This window comes from Lepisosteus platostomus, chromosome 28 (assembly GCF_059453375.1).
Source record: "Lepisosteus platostomus isolate fLepPlt1 chromosome 28, fLepPlt1.hap1, whole genome shotgun sequence".
Lineage (NCBI taxonomy): Eukaryota > Metazoa > Chordata > Actinopteri > Semionotiformes > Lepisosteidae > Lepisosteus > Lepisosteus platostomus.
In genome coordinates, this window is record NC_142638.1 from 8,522,132 (window position 1) to 8,546,142 (window position 24,011).

The 24,011-nt window shown below is 46.3% G+C and overlaps 1 protein-coding gene across 1 annotated transcript in view; it reads left to right on the top strand.

Moving 5' to 3' along the window:
- fam171a2a (family with sequence similarity 171 member A2a) overlaps positions 1-23,217 on the top strand; it is a 47,611-nt gene extending 24,394 nt beyond the window's left edge. The window contains exons 4-8 of the mRNA XM_088623128.1: positions 5,340-5,498; positions 6,077-6,256; positions 15,737-15,853; positions 16,182-16,308; positions 16,700-23,217. Coding sequence (XP_088479254.1) covers positions 5,340-5,498; positions 6,077-6,256; positions 15,737-15,853; positions 16,182-16,308; positions 16,700-18,200 — 2,084 coding nt within the window. The 3' untranslated portion in view covers positions 18,201-23,217. The remainder of the gene's footprint in view (positions 1-5,339; positions 5,499-6,076; positions 6,257-15,736; positions 15,854-16,181; positions 16,309-16,699) is intronic.
- The last annotated feature ends 794 nt before the right edge of the window (positions 23,218-24,011 follow it).

Below are 24,011 nucleotides of genomic sequence, written 5' to 3' on the forward strand. Positions count from 1 at the left end.
TGAACAGATGCGCGGTCCAGATTTCTGTAGGTGGCTCATTCTACCACTGCGGACACTGGAGAATGAACGAGCTGAAAACCTGCGCTCTGCAGGGTTATGTACGTTACAGAGGATTCTCTTGCACTGGGTTCCCGGGTTGGCGTCTGTGACCGTCATGCAGAAAAATATGTAAGTCATTGAGTCCAACAGACCGATTGCAAGATCCGGAGGGCTGATTGCTAGACCTCCACTTGTACAGAGCATATTGCTACCAGTAGTGACCACACTACAGGGCAGTACAAGACTGTGACTTTAGAGAAGTAGAGGAGTTTATTGCCATATGTACTTGTACATTGGGATTCTTATTATCTCTTGGGACTTGCGCAGTACAGCAGGCGACACATTACAACAGACAACACCACGCAATGTAGACATTACAGTACACCCCCTGTTGATGTGTTAACATCCATCCCTCTGTTTTTCTAAATGTTTTTCTTCCCTGTTCACTACCAGTAAGCAAGGAGTTCCCATACAGGCTCAGGCCACACTCCTCAGGTTAATAAAAGCTCTCATCCCTTTTAAGGTGAGACTGAAGTCTGTTTTCTGTCTTAGTGTGTAGGGGTCTCTCACGCACAGATTTCACGTGGGTGCAAGTGTTGTTGTGTGGCTTTTGATCGCGGCCCGAATAAGGCCCAGGAACGCAATCCGTTTCTTTAAGAGTAAAGTGCAGTTCCCGAGCCAGAAAGTGTCTGAAGGCAAGAGGGATTGGTAGAAGTTGATAAGGAGATGTGCTGTTCTACAGCTGTTGCCATGGTGATGGTGTCAGGGCAACGGGGAAGTATGTAGAGTGTATGACATCACTGTGCAAGACAGTGCATGATATTGTTTTAACTGTAAGTCTTGTATAAGGTACTGTGTAAATATGACTACACACAAATTGAAGTCTCCATTAATTTTTAATGACTATGGGGATGGGCAGATGCTTATAAGTTATCCTGTCTGCCACATCTGATAGTAATTAACACTAGATCTATTGGCCCCAAAAGCACATGGTTAATATTTCTGGATTTAATACTGAAAAGCACAGCATTGAGAACGGAAGATGCAGCACATCTAAAAAAGTATCTGATAATAATAATAGCTGATCACCTTTTCCTTTCAGTACATTAAACAAAGCCAGTGTTAATTCTTCCTCTTTCTATGCTCTTTTTCTATTGTTTTTATTCCTGTAGCTTCGATTAACAAATGATAGCTTTAAATCTCAGCTTGTACAGTGACCTACAAATGATGGGAAGACACGAGATTGCTTTGAAATGACCTCATTCCTATGAGCTTCATGTGACAAATCAGGTTTTGTTACTTTTCCCCGAGGCTGCTGTTGTGAAGCAGTTGGCAGTAAGGGCTGCTGAGGGTATTAGTTCTTTACAATGCAAAAATGTGACTTTTTGTTAGGTCTTTTCATTTCACTGCCTTTTTTTTTTTGCTTTTCAGTCACACTTCCCAAATTTCCATTTATCAATCTCTTATTTATCTGTTCGCCCAAAACGTATAACATTAATGTAGAATGGTGATGTTCTTGTGAGGACCCCTGCTCTCTGCGCTGTTTGAATTGCCAAGTGGGGGACTCGCACTGTTTTCATGGGTTGCTTTTATGATTTCGTTTTGGGCTGCAGCTGTTGTGCCACGTTGGCTGGGAAATGTGTTGGCCCAGTGTGAGGGTTCAGCAGCAGCTAGAGCGCTTGTAACTGGCTTGGTGATTTCCAGTAGCAGGGCTCTCTAGACTTTCAGACTCCTGTGGAGCCCGGGGTTGCACCGAGAGAAGACTCCGTCTTTGTCTTCACTGAGCTGGAGGAGCTCCGGCACTGGTTATTAATTAATCATTGTGTGGAGCTAATGCACAAGAGAGACCCGTATCTAGGGCATATTGACTACAGCAAGTTATTAAACAGCATGGGACTGAGATCCTCTTTGAAATAACAAATGGACCCAAAGACCATGCTTCTCACATTTTAAAACAGACGACACCCTTGTGTCCCTGTGAGCTCTCATATAAAGCACTCAGCGTTCCGTCTGGAAACGCGTGCGATGAGCTCTCCTTCTGCTCACCATGAGTCCACGTTTTGGCCCCCCTCCCCGGCCTCCTTAATGGATGAGCTCGGAGACAGCCGGGGGTGGGGGTGAAGGGATCGGCCGTGCGGCGTGTTTCCCCAACTCTCCGTGGGGATAACACAGGGATCAGGAATCTGCATCATGTTGGAGCCTGCTTTCCAGAGGGGCAGTGCGTGTTAGTGTGGTGGGGGGTCTACCGCATTCATCACTACCCTTGGGAGAGAGAGGCTAGGAGGTTAGTGGTGCCTCTACCATATTAAAAGCCCCAGTACCCACTATGGCCTGGCCTGAAGCCAGAAACTGCCTCTCACCCATCAGCTGCTGATGCTCTGAACAAACCAGCCAGGGTCTTGGAGAGAAGTGGTGGAGGGGGTGGGGGGATATCAGGCCTTTTCCCCAACCGAGCCTCCCAGGCACAACTCCGTGGTTTGGATGAGACTCATCGGATTCAAGTGCAGAGCATCGGCCTGCCTGCAAAACACGTAGGCTGGGGGCCTGTCAAATAGCTCCTTTCACGAAAGCATTGCCGTGCGTTCGTGAAGGCCGCAGGTGTTGAAGGCATTCCGTTTCCTATTCCTTCCTCCTGCGTTTTTTGTTTAAAGCATTTTGGGATTCTTTGATCAATTTAGAAAATATAAAGAAATAGAGAACTTTTGTTGATCCGTTCAAAGAAAGTACCTATTAAAGGTGCTGCCTGTTGGATAAGATCTGGATCTTGTACCCAGATAGTATATACCACCCCCTGCACCCCCATTGCTGCTCATAATCCACAAAGCACAATGGGTCATTTTGTAGCCTGATGACTCACACTGTTGCATGACATCCCCCCTTTCGACAGAGCCCAGTCTTTGGGATTGTGCTGTGTTTCTCAGGCTGATCCTCTGCCCCATTGGCTGTTTCAAACACCAGCGGAGAAGTGAGTGGGCTTGCAATTGTCTGACCGTTTTCCCCACAAGCATTTCTTTAGACAGCCTGCCAGCTCCTTTGGGAGTTGCGCTGGGCTGTGCTCCAGTGCACGCTGGTGGTGGACAGGGGTGCTCTGTCCGGATGCACTCATGGAAAGCAGGCGCAGAAACCAGGCCCCGTTCGGGTCTTCCTCTGCTGCGGAGCGAGAGGGAACTGCTGACCCAGATCACGTCTGCCCTCTGCGGGGGGGTGTCTTTTCCAGGACTTCTCATCAAGAAAGCTGAGCGCCACCCAGCCTGTCTTTCGGGTTCTTGGGGGAAAAACACAGCGAACTCAAAAATGCCAGTTGAGAGCTGGAAACGGACTTGACCAGAATAATAATCAACGCTGTATGCAGCTCTGCTGATTTCTGGCTGTGAAGACAGGCATTGAAACGCTTGATGAGTGGGCAGGCTTTTCACCCAACTGCTGGCGAAATGTTTTCAAGCAATGAGAGAGGCTTTGGAAAGTGGCTCTGGTTAGCGCTTTAGCAAATGAAACGATCATCTTCGTTTTCATTATTAACCCTAATTGTCGGTATCAACCAGCAATTTTGCAGTTTGATCTTCAAGAGCATCAGCTATAATGACAGGGAACAAAATAACAATCTTGCCCAGCGCCGCATGCGATTGAACGCAATTTTCTGTGGAAGCAGGGGAAAAAATTGGCTGCCAATTTAGGAGGAGGCGGCATTCAGATTTGATTGAGAAGGTGCTCTTCTCTGGGGGTGCGATTTCGGGATCGAGCCCACCGCGGCCATCAGACAGCTCGAGACTGTGCTGCTTTTCCAGCGCGTGGCAGAAAAATGCAGGGCAGACGCTCTGTGCCAGGTGACGCCGTGCGCTCAGCCCGCGAGAGTTAATCAAGAGGTGTCGAGGGGTCATCGCTTCTTCGGCACGGAGGATCAACCCAAATGTGGCTTAATCCTCCAAAATCTAAAGGGATTGGATTGTTGGAGCCCACTCGAAGTTCCCTTCCCCCCCCTCTCAAAAATGCTTAAGATGCTTTCTGTGTCACAGCTGGGAAACAGATCTGAGATGCTTGACCTAAAATGACTGAGGGTGTAGAATACCATAGCAAATACTAAGCAGTGTTTGGATGGCTTTCTTGTCTTATTACTGCTGTTTGAATTTTCGGTATGTTCCCTCCCCGCTAACTGTGGGGTGCAGTGTGCGTAACAGCTCCTACCCCCTCCTCAGTCTTCTCTCCGATCAGTGGGCTCTACCCTGTCGTTGCCTCGTCTTATAATAATAATAATTGCTTACACTTATATAGCGCTTTTCTGGACACTCCACTCAAAGCGCTTTACAGGTAATGGGGATCCCCTCCACCACCACCAGTGTGCAGCCCCACCTGGATGATGTGACGGCAGCCATAGTGCGCCAGAACGCTCCCCACACACCAGCTCTCAGTGGGGAGGAGAGCAGAGAGTAATGAAGCCAATTCCTAGATGGGGATTATTAGGAGGCCATGATTGGTATGGGCCAATGGGAAATTTGGCCAGGACGCCGGGGTTACACCCCTACTCTTTTCGAGAAACGCCCTGGGATTTTTAATGACCACAGAGAGTCAGGACCTCGGTTTTACGACCCTGTCGTTGCCTCGTCTTGTCACCACATCGCTGCTTCCCAGCTCTCTGGATGCGCAGGGAGGGGGAGAGAGAGATGCCGATTGGAAACGCTGCCTTCCTGCCGTTCGGACACGGCTGGCACACGGCGGTGGCACTGTCTGGCTGGATTAAGTGCCGGCTCGCTGAATGGTAAATCTTCAGGACAGCCTGGAGTGAGTCGGGATAGAGTATATTTTTAGGCTCTCCTATCTGTGCGGGTTACATTTAGTCCAGGGAGGGGGAATAAAAGGATTAACCATTGCAGGTTTGTAGGATTTGTCACCTTTAAACAGACCAAGACGCTAGTCCATTGCAAGGTTACCCTCCAAACACTCCTGGTACCTGTCTGTACAGGTGCTCAAGGATACAACAGCTGTCGCGATGATTGTTGTAGAAATAATCATCTTGCTTTGTCACTGTATTGTACAGCTCCGTCAGATTGAAGCGAGCATCCGTCGTGTATGCGGTACAACACCAAGCACAAAACTGAGCAAAACAAGGCCAGCGGCGCTGGGTCGAGTAGCCTGGAGCACCGCGCGGGGCCGGTTGGGAATGGGCAGACAGAAAGCCGGTGTCTCGCTGGGTTACACGTGACACGCAGTGGGGAAACCGGGGTGATTGCACAGTGCTGACGGGTGTGGTGGCTTTTGCAATCCTCGCTTTTTCGTCTTGAGTGCCCCGGGCCTGTCCTTCGCAGGAGCCAGGAACCAGCCCTGGGTGCAGTTCCAGAGGAAGGCGGTCCGCCTGCCGCTCAACTCCACCTACACAGAGCTGTCCGCGGTGCTGACCTCGGCCAAGAGCCAGTACGAGATCGGGGGCTTCCCCTACCTCCTCGGCCAGGAGAGCAACGGCACAGGTGAGGGGGCGGGGAGCACAGCTGCACCGCAGGGCTGCAGCCCTCCGGAAACTCATCACTTCATCTTTTACTTTCCCGACCTCTGTTCCAGCAAATAAAATAGCTATCTTAGATGATACAGATGGTTAACACGTTCATGCAAACGATTAAGTAGACAAATTCCAGCGCACAGTTTTTAAGTCTTAATCTTTTTTTATAAAAACGGACCAGTAAAATCTGCCCAAGATGGCTGGAGCTTCCCACCTCTGATATTTCTGTTCAACAGTCTGTGTTTGACTGTCGGTTTTAATCAAAGCGACTTAACATTTTGCCCTAGTGTATACGGCTGATTATTTTACTGGAGGACCTCCAGTGCAGTACCTCGCTCCATGGTGCGACAGCAGTGCCTCAGCTGGGATTCGAACCCACAACCTCCCAGTTACAAGTCTAGAATCCTGACTGCCCCATGTGCTGTATGTGGTATATGCTCTGGTAAGAGGGTGATGTAGGCAGCTCAATGAGAGAATGATGAAATGGACACATGTGCAGTGATTGGGAAGCTTCTGGCATGGGTTTGCTTGTCCGCTCTGTGCATCCAGGGGGGAATGGCAGCTGGCTGGACCTGACGGCAGTGGCGGCGGTCAGCGCCCACCTCTTCACCCGGAATGGGACGCTGATCCAGGTGTCGGACCCCGTCCACATCTCCATCCCCATGCCCAGCGACAGCCCCGTGAGGGTGGCCACCAGCATCCCCGCCTGGAGGTTCGACTCCAAGACAGGTAGGTCAGAGGTCACGGAGCCGGGAGCAGAGGGTTTTGCTGCAGAGCCAGGTCTGCTGCTGGTTTCCTGAAATCGGACGCCATGCGAAAAGGTGCAATGCAGCCTGGATGTTCCACATGGCCTCCTCTCGCTTCTGTCCCTGCTTTACATTCCTCTTACCTAGAGGCTAGATTATCTAAAAACCTCTTTGAGCTTAGCCTCCGGAAAAGATGAAACCCAAATTCAGGAACATTCCTCGCAATTCCACAAGGTTAAATTTCATTTTCGATCGACGGACGAATTCTTGTGATCTGTAAAAGAAAAAACAGAAGAAGCCCTTGAAACGCAGCCTAAAACTTGCAAGAGTAACGTGAGGAGTTTGGCTTGATCTTGTGAGGGGGAGTGAGATGATCGTTTGTTTGCGGGGATCAGAGCAGTTCAATTTACCGCGCAGACAGCTGGAAAAACACAATGTCTTGACTCTGTCCTGTACTTCGGAAATTAATTAAACTCATAAAAATAAAAACACCAGTGGAAGACAGGATCATATAATCAAAGAACCTTCGTTAAATCATGGGTGCATGAAGAATATTTATAGTTTTGAAGTGGAGCTGCTTCTGTCCTTCTGAAGAGTTAACTTGAGACAGCCTGGAGCGTTCGCAAGTCTGAAAGCTGTCTTATGTAAGCACTTAGGCTTCAAATTAGGCTCTGCCGAAGGACAATTTGTACAGACCATTGGTAGTGCTCTCACTCTCCATCTGTGCATCTGTTTACTGAGACCTGTAGAATTTGGATCCGAGAGCTGCTGTTGTTTTCAGGTTTCCTGGAGACGCTGGGCTTGTTTATTCCAGTTGCTGTTGGAAACAGGTGATGAGCAGTTCGCCCTGCGTGACTATCAATCTGATTAACACCCTCGGCACTCTGTTATTTAAACATATTGTGTAGATCGAAGGAAGTGTATATGGTCGTTCACAGATATTCGGGTCTGCCTTCTCCCAGCGCAGGCCTTTTAGATAGGCCACTGTTGCCGCGGTAACCGGCTCTGCACAGGAGATGAGATGAGAGAGTGGAGCGGACTGTGGTTGGACTCTGGCAGGCTGGGCGTGTGATAGTAGCTAATTGATCCCAGGATCCGTTTCTTGAAGGAGGCCAGGGTAGCCACATGGCTTGTCGTTTGTTCCACACTCCCACAACTCTTAGTGTAAAGAAGTGCCTGTGCTGTTCGCGCTTGTAAATGCATACATCTGTGCAGTTTTCACTGGTGTCCTCTGGTTCACCTCTCACTGCTCTTTTTGAAGAAGTCTGCTGGGTTCGTCACTGGCTTGCTTTTAGGATTTTAAATGCTTGTATCAGCTTCTCTCGTTGTCTTTTGTGCCCAAGACTAAGCAGGTTCTTTTATTTCAGGATGTGAGTGCAGAACAGCTGAACCTTAAACCCCCTGGAAGTATGTGTGCTGAGCTCTGGCCTGATTCCAGAGCAGCAATAAATTTTCTATAACCTGGTGACCCAGTGTGTCGAGGGTATTCTTAGTGAGGCCTTACTGCTCCATTGTATATTATGTCAATAACATTCCCTGCTGTGAAGTCTGTGCTTTTATGTATATATCCAAACATTTTGTTCACCCATTTTTTCTCTACATAATTTAACCGGTCTGAATATAATGTGTCCTTTTGTGTTGTTTATTTTAGACAGTGATCAATAAATTAAGCATCCCTAGAATTTGCAGGAGGGATGGTATACTGAAGTGTTTATCAGCTATAAACAATGGTGGGCATGAGCTAACTGCAGGTGTCTATGACATGGCTGTGTAGGAATCACATCCTGTAAGAAATATAGCACAATGCAAAGTACGAATCCTGGAGTGCATTAGACGAGAAGCCTGATATCATAGGTTTCAACACAAAATGCCGCCATTGTTTAAGAAATGTATTTGCAGAGGGATTATCTTGCAGGCTGACTTTCCACGTTTTGTCCGACAGCATGGTCGTTTGTCTGCAGAAACGAGTGTGGGCTTTTGGGGGGGGGTGTTTCAGGAAAGTTGAACAGGCAAAGGGTTAAACTGGACTATTTGGTACAAATGAATAACTTGCGTGAGAGAGAATAAAGGAGAACTATAAGAAGCCAGACAGCAGGAACAAGTATTCTTCTGCATCAAAACATTAGTCACAGAACCAAGGTCAGAAGAGCTGGAAAATCACGAGTATGTGCCTCTTCCTGTTATCTACCCTGAGAAACATAACGTTACTTGTGTGTTAGCCGCTGAATGCTTGCATAATGCATCCATCTCCTGCAGTGGCTCCAGTGCATTCTAAAACGTTGAGGTTTGAAGACAGTTCAACTGAGACTTATTCTCTCCCCTTGAAGTTCGGAGACCAGGAACCAGCTGAGTTGTGTTTGAAACAGCTACAGTGAATACATTTGAGCACATTCCACACTCCCGCTGTTTGAGATGAGAGAGACGGGCGATAGGTGAGAGTCTGGGGGGGAGGGGAGGTGGGGGGACAGGCATCTTGCGCTGGGTTTTCACCGGGCATGGATCGCCTTGCCAGCCGCCTGGTGGTGTTCAGCAGGCCGAGACCGACTCCTCCAGGGCTGCGCTCTGTGTGGGAGGAGATCTGGGGAACTGGCTGAGCTGGATGAGCTGCAGCTGGTGGTCTCTCTTCTCTGGAAGCTGTTTGTGGTTTAGGGTTCCTACAGGAATTCCCAGACATGCAAGATTGCACACATGCTTGAAAGCTGAGGGAGATGGGGGAAGCTAATTTGAAACTTTAATTGCAACTTTGCAAAACGTCACACAGCGACATCTGTGCACAGTAATTAATTGAAGTTGTCATTATTTGTTATGGTGTTTAACTTTCTTGTGTGTTGGTATTTCACTTTTACAACCGGCACAGCACATGCTAGATGGGACTATAATTACATTGCCCAGTGCTGCTGCATTTCAGTAACTAAACTACTTAGCCGGCCAATTCACTGGTCTGAGAATGAAGGCGAATGCCTTACTCAAAATAAAAATATGGCTTTTTTTATTATTACTCAAAGATAGCCTGATGGGCTTCTTAAAAACATAAACCAGAGTACATAGAGATGGATTTGCATTTAAAATTAGAGGGCATTGAAAATGGAGAAGGGGGGGGAGAGGGAACTTCTTTACACAAAGGGTTGCGGGGGTCTGGAACAAGATCCGTTCTTGAAACTGTAGCTCTGGTTTCTTTCAGGACACAGCTGGGTGACATCCCCTGATCAATTAGCCATAATTCATACCAGGTGCACCAGATGGAAAATCTTTTTTTACTTGTATTTTTTTTATAATCATACAAATCAGAAATAAAAAACAATTGACAGTCATCTCAAAACATCAAGTATTACAAATATAAATGAGTATAAAGTGTCGTTTATCATTGTGACAGAGGGTATAGTTCTGGGGAGAAAGGAGGGTGGAGTAAAAAGAACAAACTTCAAAAACATAAAATCATTGTAATTAGGTAATATAATTGATCCACCTCTCCTGAAATCTCGCAAAGACCTCCTTCTGGAGTCTTAACTGGTTAATTTTTCCATTTCATAAATCTCTGAAACAATAACAATCAAGTTTTCTTTGGTTGGGGGATCTCTTTGTAGCAATCTATGTGCTATAGCTAAAAATACCTTAAGCAAGTATTTATCTCTTCCAGCTTCCCCTACTCTCATCAATGTGCTGCTTAGGGGCCAACCCCCCCTTAGAAACCTGTACACATCTGGAGCAGTCTGAGTGAAATCCCTTTAAAACCACAACAGCAGAGCCCAGCGCATGATTCCAACCCACACCTGCCCCTTTTACAGTACACAGACCTAACCACTACTCTGCACTCCTGCCTAGTGCAGAGTTTGAAATAGTTCCTTTTATACCTGATTTGTTAAGGGAGCACTACTTCCAACCTGAGTGGTGCAGTACCTTGCAGTACTCCTGGAAAGGAACAAGTAATAGGTTTATTCCCTGCTGAAAAGAAAAGAAAGAAAACACAACAAGAAAGACAGGGCAGTAGGCAAAGGTAATGTAGCAGGAGAACAAGAGCTGGGAGAGAGGAGGGGCAGGAGTCAGGAGCAGGGGACAGACAGAGTGGCCAGTCAGGTAGTGTGAAGGCAGGATAGGTGAAGAGGGGTGTGAAATGAAACCTACGATGAATAGAGAGAATTTAGAAGAAAATCAGTCTTGTCATTGAGAGAAGGGGAAAGGTGTGATCCTAGCTGCAGGATCATTTTAGTTTCTGCAGTCTTTCCGATGTGAGTTAGGAAACCCATCTTTGAGAATACAGACGGAGAGATCAGTGTGATCATGGCCGTCAGAGGTGAAATGAGAAACAATAGGCTTGGAGAAATACCTCTGGAAAGCCAGCACCATTTAATAATCTTTTGAAATGGATATTAATATGCTCTGTATGAGTCGATAAAGATTGGGCAGGAATGTCCTTGAATTCTGACTGAGCCACTACCACTCCTCGGCCAGTAGAGGGAGCTCTCCGTAGACTTGTGTGTGTGTGTACTGTGTTCCACAGAGTTAAAACTAGGGGCAGACTCACATTGCCTCTGTCATCTGAAGGCAAGCTTTTGTGCATTTTCTTTGAGCAAGCACAGATTGTGCAAAAGGGAAAAAGATCTAACCTAGGCCTGTCCTTAAGATATTCAATACCGGAAGAGTTTGGGAAAACCCCTGGCTTCTGCTGACAAAGAGCTTCCTACTTAGTGGTGCACAGCACCCTCATGTGGTGGGTTTCTGAAATAGCAGCCTTCAGAGCATCCTCACAGGTCTCTGACATGGTTTCCTGCTCACACTGGGAGATATTATTTTACTGTATTGCCACAATGAGGTCGTGGTGAATTGAAGAAGACTGCCCTTTCTGCAAAGGTAGAGCTTATATTTTGCTCCTACTAATTAGAAGCTTTTTCTCGATGTTTAGGAACACCTCAGAAAAAAAGTGACATTTTGTGAAGGTGTGTAGATTAGACCCGAGGCGCAGTCACGGGAAAACAGTGTCCCTAGTGGCCAGTCTGCCTTTACTACAGAAGCGTGAGCAGTGAGGGTGTGAAAGAGCCCAGTCTGTGGTTCTGCTGTTCAGTGTGTGTCTGGTATGACGTACATAGTGGCTACAGACACCGATACAGGTAGCCCGAGCACGCACCTGGCTTTATTTGACATTTCTGTTGTATATAATTTTGAGTTGGCTTCATTCCCTTATTCACTTCCTAGATTGTAAGTTTCAGCTAAAAAAACATGCTATGAAGAATACAGTGGACAGTGGCTGAATGCCTTCATGCATGAAACAATTGTATTTTACTGTATCTCCTACAGCACAGTGAAAGGACCTGTCCTTTCTCCGGTACAGTGTCAGACTGAGAAAACCGCTGTCAGGTTCCAGCTCTCTAGAACACACTTCATATTCACAGCCCCTGCTCTGCACACGACTGGCCTGACCAGCACTCCTGCTTGCAACTGTTGGGCTGATTGCAAAAAAAATAATGATGGCTTTGCGAGAGGAACCGGAATCACACTGAAAGATATTTGTGCTTCCATATCTTTTTTTTTTCTGGAAATGATTGCAGTGCTGCTAGGGGAGTGGGTGGAGGAGTTTAACCATTTGCTGCCTGGGGAGATGTCAACAGCCTGAGCCAAATTCATTATAAATCTGGATTTTTTTTATGGCAAGTGAATTGCATTGATCTCGCAGACAGGGAACCTGTAGGGGCTGTATTGTCTCAGACAGGGGAACTTCACCGGTAGATGGATGGGAGATGTTAGCAGAGACAGTCTGGTATCTGAGGAGACCAGCACATAGATTTTCCACTGTGAAAGCCACGGTGAGTGATCATATGAGATCAGATGTGCGTTTAGCAGCCGATATAAAACCCACTACTGGTTTAATAATGCAAAACAAGATTGTTCTTTGCACTATCAGGCCTTTAGTGGTGTTTCTTAAAAGTAGGTGTTGGGAAATTGAGAAGCACCAAGACAGGTTTTCTAGTATCAGATAAAGGAACATAATTATGTTTTATTAATGAGTTATTATGCATTGTCAAATGGATTATGTCAAGTATTTATGAAGTAACATTAATGTTCTCCATTTACTTTAAGCACTGTAACAAGGACGACCTGACAATACAAATTAAGCTGCTGCTCATCTTTTCACAAGACACATCCATGGAAATTCCTGGCTGACCACTAGCTCTTGCGCCTTCAGATTCTGTGGTTAAACCACATTCTCTCTCTGCCTTTTTCTTAACAGGCATCGCTCATCGTACCTCAAAATTCTTCTGTTAAGCTGTGTGCAGGAGCCTTATAGTTAAAAAAAATACATACAAATCTTGACAGTTCGAAATTCATTTGCTCACTGTCTTTCACAAACCACAAAATCTTCCATTTTGTGATTCAATGTTAATGTATCCTGTCGTCCAGCATGGTCTGATTCACTGAGTTTGACTTTTTAACAGGATCACCTTAATCGCATTTGGTAAAATAGATTGCAGATATTTTTCTTCTGGGAAAAAAAGTACTGATTGGTTACGTTTTACTAGTGCCGAAACAGGGACAGTGCAGTCTCCATCTTTTTAAAACCTGGATGGTTTCACCCTGTTTTTTTTTTTGTCTGTGAGTTTAGGTCCCATTTCTTTCAGTTCTTCTTCTAAAATTAGTCATTTTCTGAAATAAATACGTTGGAATAAGAATGAAACGTTTTATTTTTAAAATACAAAAATCCCTGGGTGCTCTTGTCTTTGGGAACGACAAAGTACAGCATGTTCATCATTCCTCTGGTTGTGTTGTTCAGGCGTTTTCCATTCTGTCTTTGAAGTGTTTCTCGGAGAGTTGCACCTGAACTGGTGTTATCCTGAGGGAGAGCACTCAGTCTCTCTTCCATCACTGTTCCTTAAGCAAGGCTGAGATTAGGGGAAAGTGGAGCTGGCAGGCTGGGGGAGAGCAGACAAGGCTCTTGCAACGATGGTGTCTCCTTTTGCTATATGGACGGCTAATTTTCAGCCAGGGATTGGGGCAGCCATAGAGTAAACCAGAGTTCTCCCCGAGACTCATCTACACCCACCTTTACCTAAATTCCACCCCTGAGATCACATGGCCTGCGTTCAGTTTGCTTTAAAGAGAGACAACTTTTCTACTCTAGAGTCATCACATTCTTAAGACAGTGTACATTTCAAAACGGCAAAAGGCTTTTTTTTCTTGCACACACTCAGTAGAAGCAGTTTATTGAATCCGTTCCCATAGATGAGATCGTTTGGATTAGTTAGATTATTAATAATGGCTGTTGTTAAAAGCAACTGGAATCTTTTCTCATGGATGAGTCAGTTTGGATGAGTCTGATATTAATAATGGCTGTTGTTAAAAGCAACTGGAATCTTGGATTAGTCTGATATTAATAATGGCTGTTGTTAAAAGCAACTGCCTCTTTGTTTTTACCTTTTCATTTCTGTTTCTCTTCTACAGTGTTCCTCCTGGCATTGCTGGCTAACTCTTACCAGTCACTGTGCACAGTCAGAATCATGGTCTCAGCTCTATTGCTTGAGAACAGCAACCTTAACTTACCTGCCTCTTGGAAAAGAAGGGCAGTTGTGACTTTACAGCTATTAACTGCAATAAATTTAGAACCATTTCCTGGCTCAGTTGGAGTACTTTGTGCTAAGATCTTTACTACAGTCACTGTTAAGACTTATTAATGACCTTCCCTTTATGATGCACCTTTGCACCAGGTATATTGGGTTCTGCTTTATCACAGAACAATTGAAAAACTCAAGCAGTATTTAACATATTTCATATTTTGTTGCCAAGAGCTTCTGGATAATATCTTGGGACAAATACCCTCTGGATGCACAGCCCTCTCCTGTGTTCGACAGCACCTGAGGCCAGAGGCACTGTTGATTTAGACCTAGATCTTGTTGTGATTCAGGTCTTGTTTTTTGGCTATTCAACTTTTTTTTCTGTGCCCATGATAGAGTTTTAGTACGTATATCATTACCGAGGTTAATTACATGCTGAAAAGTAGAAAGATAAAACACAACCATTTGGCTGTGGAGTCTCTTCGGATAAGAAAGAGAGAGAGAAAAGCTTCAGGGATACGAGACAAAGGAAATTGGAAGAAAGCTCATGGGAATGGGCTGGGCAGGTGAGACAGACTGTGACTCCCATATCAACCCATTACTTGTCACCTGCTTTTTATACTGATAGGATAAGATGGGAGACTTCTGATCTTTAATAAAGTTTTGTTTTAAATCGTTTCTCCGAGCCCTTTGTATTGGCACAGCTCTGTTCTTCCCTTCACTTTCTAAATTTATCCTTCTCACTTTAAAATCCTCTTGCCAAAAATGCTCGCACACACTCAGCCCTGTTAACAGTGTGGATGAACGATATCAGAAAATCCTAAGGGGGGGGGGGGCGTGCAGACATCTGCGTCTTCCTTTTCCTCTGCAGAATGGGAATGGCGTTATCTGGTCTGGTTTGGAGAGGCGAAGACGATTGCATGCTTTCATTAGGAGCAGCCAACCGGCAGCCCTGGTCTGAAGCTGTGTTTTCCCAAGCGGCTGCTTGGCCAGACCATGTGCAGCCGACTGAAGGCAGAGACAGGAACGCCAGCCATGTGACCTTGTTTGTCACCGAGGAATACCGATCAGAAACAGAGCAGGGCCTGTCTCCCACACAGCGCGCCACGCAGGCAGGAGCAGCCGTTACCTGTGGGGCATCTAATCTTCTCTGGCTCCCATCTGCTTAAATTAAACTGTGACAGGACCAAGCCTTTTCTTCTTGGTAGGTCTGTTCAGCTATATCAAGTTTTGATTTGGGTAATTTTAAGCTCTGGGAGTGTTCTGTGATATTGCATGTGTTGGGTCCTCTTTGTTTTAATGATGATCTCCCAGGTGTTTTTGCCCCGATATCTGGTTCCATTCTGAATTCGGGGGAGGTGGGGTGCGCATGTCACGTTTGCCAGAGGGTGGTTAGGTTCCGGCTCTCTGTGTTGAGGTGGTGTTGTTTTTCCTGAGATTGGTGCAGTGTCCTGATTGCATTAGTCAACCCCACGGGTAAGAAGTGGGATGTGATCTTAAATGAAATGCCGTCTGAAGGGGTGTCTCTGGTGCTCTTTGCTCACTGAACGCTGCAATCGCTGGGCTAAGCCCAGGCCCTGTGAGCCAGCTAGGCATTGCGAATGACCATGAACTTTGACAGGATTTCCCAGCAAGTTTAGGCTACATGTTCTCAGCATGGCCGACCAGTTGCTCAGACGGTTATTTCGCTATTCGAGTGGCAGCAACAAAGTAAACCCGCTTTGTCAGATCCTGCGTGAATACGCTGAAATGGAGCCGGGGTCTCCTGCCTCAGACAGAACATCCGTCCCTTGTTCTTCTTGCCCTGGCAGGAGGAAGGAAAGACGGAACTGGAAAAGGGGGCATCGCCTTCAGGAATCGCGGTTTCTTAGCACTCCTGATGCGAGCGTCCGGGCTGTTCTGACGGCTGTGTTTTCCTGCAGGGGTCTGGGTCAGGAATGGGACGGGATACATAAAGAAAGAGGGAGCCCAGCTGACTTGGAGTTTCGTAGCCCCTCAGCTTGGCTACTGGATCGCCGCTGTTCCTTCCGCCACAGGAGGTGAGGCAACGCAGAGAGACTAGGGGTGAACCTGAGGCCTAGTGTCACTAGTAGAATGTCCGTAAGGGGAACCTCACCCCGAACATTTTGCAAAAGCCATTAAATTCTACTTGGGAAATGAACGTGTAGTCATTACTAGATCCAGTCTTCCCCTTTGTCAATTTCCAAAGATCACATGCTCCTTCTCTTAGGTCTTGATTATTGCAGCAAGCGATGCCCTGTTCTGAGATTTACTCTTCTTCACTCATGTTTCGTTTTGATGGATTGGTTGCTTGTTTACATTGATTAGGTTGAATTGAAGCCCTTATTTGCTTCACGTGTTTTGCAGGCATGGCTCTGAACCCTTCAGGTCTGCGGGACATCACCACGTATCACACCATCTTCCTGCTCACTATCCTGGGCTCGATGGCCCTGCTGGTCCTGATCCTGCTCTGTCTGCTGCTGTATTACTGCAGGTACACCTTCAGCCTTGAGCTCCGTTTAAGGAAGCGAATGCAATGAGCAGCTTATCCATTAAATTGATTCTACGAATTAACAACAAAATAATTGAAATGTAGCACAATGCTGCAGTTGAATGGACTGAAAGTTGAGTAGTTCAGCTGTAAAATATGCAGGGTAGGAACCCAGACAGAAACAGAAGACGCTTAACTGTCCTACAGTAGTGATTCGGTGACTCACAGGTTGCTGTTCTTCAAGCAGAAAACACAGTTTATCTGAATGTGAGAGAATTCAATTTTTGAGTTATAGAGATGTGCGCTAACACGTTGGCAGACTTGCGTTTTGAGGTCCGTGTGGGAATGTTCGTTCTGCATGAGCGGTGTTGTTCTGTTGTCTTTTTTCCCCCAGGAGGAGATGTCTGAAGCCCCGACAGCAACACCGCAAAATGCACATTTCCTCGACGCTGGACAGCTCCAAGAAGGACCAGGGGACCTCGACCTCTCACATCAACCTGATCAGCAGCAGCCACATCGAGACGGCCTCTTCCAATGGGGACATGGACGCCAACACCCCCGTCATGAAGTCGGCCTTCTCCTCCTCGCGGGAGTTCCAGAGCTCCCGGGAGGAGTTCTTCAAGCAGATCCCGGCGCAGAAGGGGAGGCACTCCAAGTTCAACACGGACACCATCACCCGCCGGGGGGTGGAGAGCTTCCAAATGAAGGTGGCCCGGTCCGCAGAGGTCCCCAACAACCTGGCCGGCCAGCAGAATGTGGAGGATAAGAGTGGGGAAGGTCATCGGCGCCATGTTGTCAATGACAACAAAGCCTACTCCCAGGACCCCCCCTCCCCGCCTCCCCTGCCCCCACCTTTTGAGCACTACCAGGGGCACAAGGTGGAAAATAAGCCCCCGGATTTCTTGATATCCCAGTCTGCGGACCACCTGGCCAGACCCACCTCCTTGTCTCACCCGGGCCAGCTGATCTTCTGTGGGTCCATCGACCAGATGAAGGACAACATGTACAGAAGCGTGATGCCCACTCTGGTCATCCCGGCGCATTACATGAGACTGTCTTCGGATTTCTCGGGCATGGAGCACGCCATGGGGATGGGCCTGGACCAGCAGCAGCAGCAGCAGCAGCAGCACCAGCAGGAGATGGAGGGGATCCACGTCAACCTTTCCATGCCCCACCAGCTGACTCCGCAGCAACAGCAGCAGATGCAGCAGCAGGCCAGCCAGCAAAATGAAGACCCCGAGGGCCGGGGGTGGGGGCCCCACCCTTCCACGGGGCCCGTCCGGATCCCCGTCCTGTTCAACGACTCCACCATGAACCAGATGAACGGGGAGCTCCAGGCGCTGACGGAGAAGAAGCTCCTGGAGCTGGGGGTCAAGCCGCACCCCAGGGCCTGGTTCGTCTCCCTGGATGGGCGCTCCAACTCCCACGTGCGGCACTCCTACATCGACCTGCAGGGCGGCGAGAGAGTCCGCAGCAACGACGCCAGCTTGGATTCGGGGGTGGACGTGAACGAGGCCAAGCCCCACAGGAGGCTCAAGGAGGACCGGGAGAGGGCGGGCCCCGGGAGCATGGCCTACTCCAAGCTGGCCTACATGGACGACACCGAGCAGAGCAGCAGCGAGAGCCGGACGGCCATGTGCTCGCCGGAGGACAACTCCCTCACCCCACTCCTGGACGAGAGCCTGGAGAGCCGGGGGGCCACCATCCCCAGGAAGGGGCGCAGCAGGGGCAACAGCTCCAGGAGCAGCAACAGCGAGATCCGGCGAGACTCCATGACGAGTCCCGAGGACGAGATGAACGATCAGTCGGGAGAAGGCGACGACCAAGGGGAGAACAAGAAGAGCCCCTGGCAGAAGAGAGAGGAGAGGCCTCTGATGGTCTTCAACGTCAAGTAGGCCCGGAGGCCTGGCGTTCTCCTGTTCCAGAAGCGGTGGGGAGGGGGCAGGTCGCATCCCTTGACACAGTTACCAACCCATTTCCTTAACCGGCGTCACTATACATCCTTGTGGGGGGGAGGGGTGGGTAAAAGGAAGAGACAAGCACAAGCTGGGCACGGACCGCGTGAGACCCGCTATGTTCATAGTCGCCTCCATCGTTTCAAAGTGAACGTTTCCATTTCCTTCGTAGTACTTTTAATCCACATTCATTCGGCAGCGGTGGATTATTGAGTTGGCATCCCTGGCATTTGGTCTGGACTTGAAATTGGCGAAACCTTTTGACCTTTTGAACTTGAAAGCCGCGTCCTGGGGGAGACTAGCCAGCTCGGGGTGTCGTTTACCAAGGCTGGAGACGTTTGTGCCCATGAGTACTGAGCTGTGAACCTCTCTCGTCAGCTTGCCAAAGGACTGTCGTCCTTATATATTCCTGTTACCAGAAAAATCTACGGTGAGCCATTTTGTATTGACTTTTGGAATGATCCAGCAGGTTTTATTGAACTGCTTTATTCCTATGGAAAGCAGGTGAAAGGGACCGGGGTGAGGCAGGGCAGAGCGCAGGCGTGGTGTAAATATTGCTCGATTCCTCCTCTTGGTCGGACCCAGGTGCAACAGCCCGGCAGTCGGGTGGGCTGGACCAGTTCTGAGCACGTTCCTTGCCAGTGCAGTTTGGGGACGAGATCAGAAAAGGGAGGAAATAGAATGGACTGGACTGGCAACGTGCAGAGGGGCGCTTCTGTTTTGTAGGTGAACGTTCATTTTATTTGGAGCAGAGGAAGCCCTCCTCAGCAGAACAGCCTCTCCGTGGAGCAGCTAACGCTGTTTGTCTCCAGGAAGTTGCTCTTTTTGCCCGCCTGGGCTGCTGAATCCCGACCTGATGGAGCGGCTCAGCGCTTTGCAGCTGGGCGTGTTTTGCCACTTGGGAAGGATGCAGGGGAAAAGGGACGGAGAGACTCTTCTCAAATCTCAGCAGCTGTTGCAAAAGAGGATTCTTTTTGTTTAGTTTTGTTTCGGAGTTTTTTTTTTTGCAGTGCTGTGAATGAACCGTGTGGCTGTTTGGAGTTTTTTGGTCAGCAGTTTTTCTAACCTGTGGATTTAATGACTAGACTGTACAGCGTGTAATATAACCTTTGTTAAAGCATACACTGAAAAAGAAATGTTTAACAGCTCATCTCAGCCGTTCTGTAGGCAGTGTTTCTAAGGGGCGCCTCATTAATATGTTATAAGAGGGCAGCTCTTATGTTCAGTGCAAAATCTGGATTACGTCATTGTTGACCGTCCCCAGGAGAAACATATTTGCAAATGACGGAGATTTGGAATGCATCCTGTAAGGTCTGGATTGTGAAAAAAAATCAGCAAAACAAATATGATTGGTAGATTGCAGTTTCTATTGCAAACCTTGCAATGTAAAGATGATAAAGGTTTTGTGCTGAACATTCAAGATTCAAGAAACAGTTGTCCCTACCTCTCATATGCATTTATTTAAAGCACAATATAAAAATGTCCGTAGCCGAATTACTTCTGTAGGTTTGAAAGCAGGGGTTCTTTCGACTCAGTCCAAAAAATATTTGAATCACTAAAAATGGACTCCTGATTGCAAACAACAAGGCACATTCACTTAACTGTCTGATTGTTTCTAGGCAGATAGTGAATGGGGATTAATTAGGATCAATGAGAAAGGTGCACAGAAACCAGAATAACTGGTTAGTCAGTGCAGCCCGTGTAGAGACGATAAGTAGAGCATCTCTGCCTATATCCTTTCAGCTGTACATGTGTGTGAGGTCAGAGGAATCAGCTTTTTGCCCTGCTTATAACATGTAAATGAACGTGGAGGAAGAGCTTGCACCTGATCCCTCTCGCTATCCGCTTGCTGAAGACAGATCTTAATCAAGTGCCTTCTTTGCATAGATCTTCTGGATTCTGAAGGCCCTTTCTAGCATGCAGTGAACTGATTTTGTGTTTCTTGCAACCAAAAAAAAAATTCATCGGTAAAACAAAACATGTCAGTTCATGGCTACATATTTGCGAAAAAGGTCACAGATTTAGCAGACGTGCCAAACCAACTGACTTTAGCCCAATTTATAAAGTGCTTTTTTTTTACCTGCATTCTTTCCAAAATCTAAACTATGTGATAAAGTTTTTTTAGAAGAAAAAAGTAATGGAATTATAAAAAAGTACTATCTTGCATGCACACTGTAGAGTAGAGATAAAAATGGTATAGGACATGTCTTTGGTGAAGATGAGGGAAAGTTTCAATTTGAAGATAAATTTGTACGGGAATATTTTTTTTAAATTACAGTACCAGTTCAGTGTCCTTCAGGACCACAAAGCTGTTTTAATTATTTTCTTAAAAACATAAGTATCTTCCTTAGTATAAGTATAATAACTTCCATTGCACAATAAGCAACAGCACTGCCTATGACCACTCTACACAAAATGCTTTTAAAAGGATGCTCACTCTGTGAATGGAGTTATTATCCTCGTTTTTTTGGTTAGGTTTGTTTTTGCAATTTATTGAAACACTATTTGCCAGTTTTACTAAAAAATGCTAAACCTCACACTTTCTGCTACCATGTCTCTGTGTTTTATAAGTAAAAATGAATATGAATATGTTCTTTTTACATTTAAGCCATAATTGCCTGCTCATTTAATCTCAGAACTATTCCTCCAGCATTGGGTTTATACCTGTTACCCAGAATGTACTTCTGATTTATATTGAAAGCAAACCTCATCCCCTTTTTTTATAATCAGTGCTTATTGCTGTGCGGAGTCAATGAGTGAGAGTTTTTAGAGGAAACTGGTTTATTTAAAGATGTTGTGAAGCCACTGCCCTTGTGTACTAGTCTGTAGGAAAGGAGTTCATTTCATAGGGTGTTTGGGACAGTGTTGGCCCTAATAGGTCAGCCTTCATTTTAAGATGGAAATAAAAAAATAAAGAAAAATGTACATAAAACAAAAACAAAGACACCTCTTTGTTAAATACTGGCTACACAATATCTGTTTTTTTTCCCCAATTTGTACTAATTATGATTTCATTTGCAGATCACTGACCTGTTCCTACTCTTTCCATTTGGAATATCCTTTGCCAAGAGAAGCAGAAGGGAGGGTTCTCAGAGTGTTTCAGTAAATCAATGTAGGATTAAAGCCTTCGACTACATTGCTGTCCAGTCTACAGGGCCCTGCCGACATCCCAAGTAGTTACACTTTGAAATAATCAGTTTGCTCGTCCCATGTTGAGATATCTCTGCCTTAAAGAATCTTTTGACCTTCATTGAGAGGCATTTGGTGTCAAGAATTAACCCAATAGGTTAAATATAGATTTGGTAACTTTGTTAAGGTATGTATTCTATTGAGACTACCTTCAAAAACAATCATGCAGACCAGCAAAACGATACTTGGTTTGGAGCATTTCCCTATTGAAGTTGATCTTCTTCGACGTGATTAAAGATCTGAAGCTGGACAAATTTATTTCAGCTGCAGTATTTGAACATGAGACTTGAAGATTTCGAGGTGCCTGTTAGATTTTGGAAGTGCAAAGAATTTGCTGGGATTAGATCCAAGATGCCTGTTTCTCTAAATTCATTCCCTGTGCTTTTATTCTTCTGGTATTTACTCGTGTGTTTCATTTGCCAGTTTGTATTCGTTTCTACCCATCTTGCTTGACACATGACGTTGGAGACGCGTGTCCCAGTGTACTACACTTTGCTTCTTTTTCCACGACTCGCCATAGCACGGGTTTGTGAGGGATCAGCTTCCTTGCTGATCTGCTTTTCCTTCCTGTGCATCCCACGGAACACACCCTCAGCCGATCTGAGCTCCACCTCAGTCATTCCTCGGGATTTACCTTGGGCTGCGATGATGGAAAGGCACGTTGATGACCAGACCCTGCAAGAGCTGCAGTATATTGTTGCAAAAAAAAAATCCCACCTCAAGGTCTCCTGATTAAAAGATAACAACATTCCTTGTCATTTTATGGCTAAAATCAGGTCTTAAAAACCAGCCCATGCTCTTCTAGATGATGCACAACTGTGAAATATTTGTGCCTTAGCTCTGCTCCGTGCATATTCCTTAGGCGTCCATTGTTATCCTGTGTAGACACTTTGGGGTGATTTTTCTCTTTTAAAACATGATCGCACAAAAGGGTCAAATTTCCTTTTGCCTTGCCCTGTATTGTGTGGCTCAGGTGTTAATGTCCAGCCATGTTCTCCCCTTGGCGCACATGCATGGAAGTCCTGGCAAGACTGCTGTGCCATCGTCTGACCCAGTTTAACCCTGTGTGCGCTCCGCACGTGTCATTGTGTTTCTCCAGCAGTCTTGCAGGTTCGGCACACATGGATGAGTTTAAAGAAGAGGTTGCTAGACTATGAATAATAAAGCCAGTCACATGCCAAAGTGGGTATTACACCTATATGCTCTAGTTCTGCCAGGAATCTACTGCCCTGCATGAAGCTGGACATGAACGAAATGCAGTTGATGCTCTCAGAAGTGTGATCTGGCGTACTATCACACCATACTCCTAAAAAAATCAGAGACCTTTTTTTTGTTTGTTTTTGGAAATTTTGCTTCCCAGGTCTTTTATTTTTTGAGGTCGCTTCTTTGTTTAACCAACCGCTTTAGAAAGGGACCGAATTTTTGTTTTGAAAAGCGATTGGTGTCGAGCATCTAATCTCTCCACAAGGTGGCAGCAGTTTGCAAATGATTGAAAAGGCCGAATAAGCAGGGCTGAGAAATGCTATGTCATCCCTTAAGGCTGTTTTTTTTGTGTGTAATGAACGTGCAGCAAATCCATTCCTCTGTGGCTAAGTAGTAGGTTGTAGTTTCTTTTGGTTCATACTAAAACATACCACCCCCTTGACTGAAAGATGCCATTTTCTTCCGTTTCTCTGATTTTCTTTCTCCTTTCTGTTTTTGTGCAATCTTTTATGCTTGTTCTTAATGATGTTAATATACAAAGCTGATTAAAGAATTTAACAAGTGATGCGTTTGTTCTTTCCTTCCTACCAGAACTGACATATGCAGGTGTTGTGGTTTATTAACAATGCAGTGTCTTAACAGGGTTGCTGTTTTTTGTTGTGCACTGTCAAGCTTTATTATAGTTGGCATTGAGCGAAATCAGGAAATGGATAAACTAAGGCTTTCGAGTGGGTTTGCAAATGTGCAGCAAGGCCCTGTAGTCCGCAGATTGGTAATAATATACACCGGAAATGCTGGTGTCATGATGGCGCAGTGGTTAAAGCATTTCCACCTTGGAGTGCTGGGGCCCTTCGATCAATTCCAGACCTGCGGTGCTACCTGCAGTTTGTATCCTCTCCCTGTTTGCGTAGGTTTCCTCCCGCAGTCGAAACACATACTGGTAGGTTAAATGGCTTCTGGGAAAATTGGCTCTGGTGCGAGAGGGTGCATCCGTCTGCTCTGCAGTGAACTGGTGTCCCACCCAGGGTGTAACCTGCCTCGTGCCCACTGCTTGTGGGGATGGGCTCTGGCTCCCCCTGCCCCTGTACTGGAAGAAGCTGTTAGGAAATGGATCTTGGATGAAGTGTTGTTACATGTTCTTTACGCAGAAAGCAACATTCTGTGGTGATCCTTTACAGAAATGTTATCCATTTTAACATTATTCCAACAGACCTGCATGTTGCAATTCACAGCTTATCCTTGTAGCTTTATGGGTGTGTAGAGAATAACAATAACAAATGTTAACACCTTATTGGGTGATTTGATCCAACAGGTAAAGGTGGTGGTTTAGCAGCTCCAATACTGCCTAGCGCTAGTGTA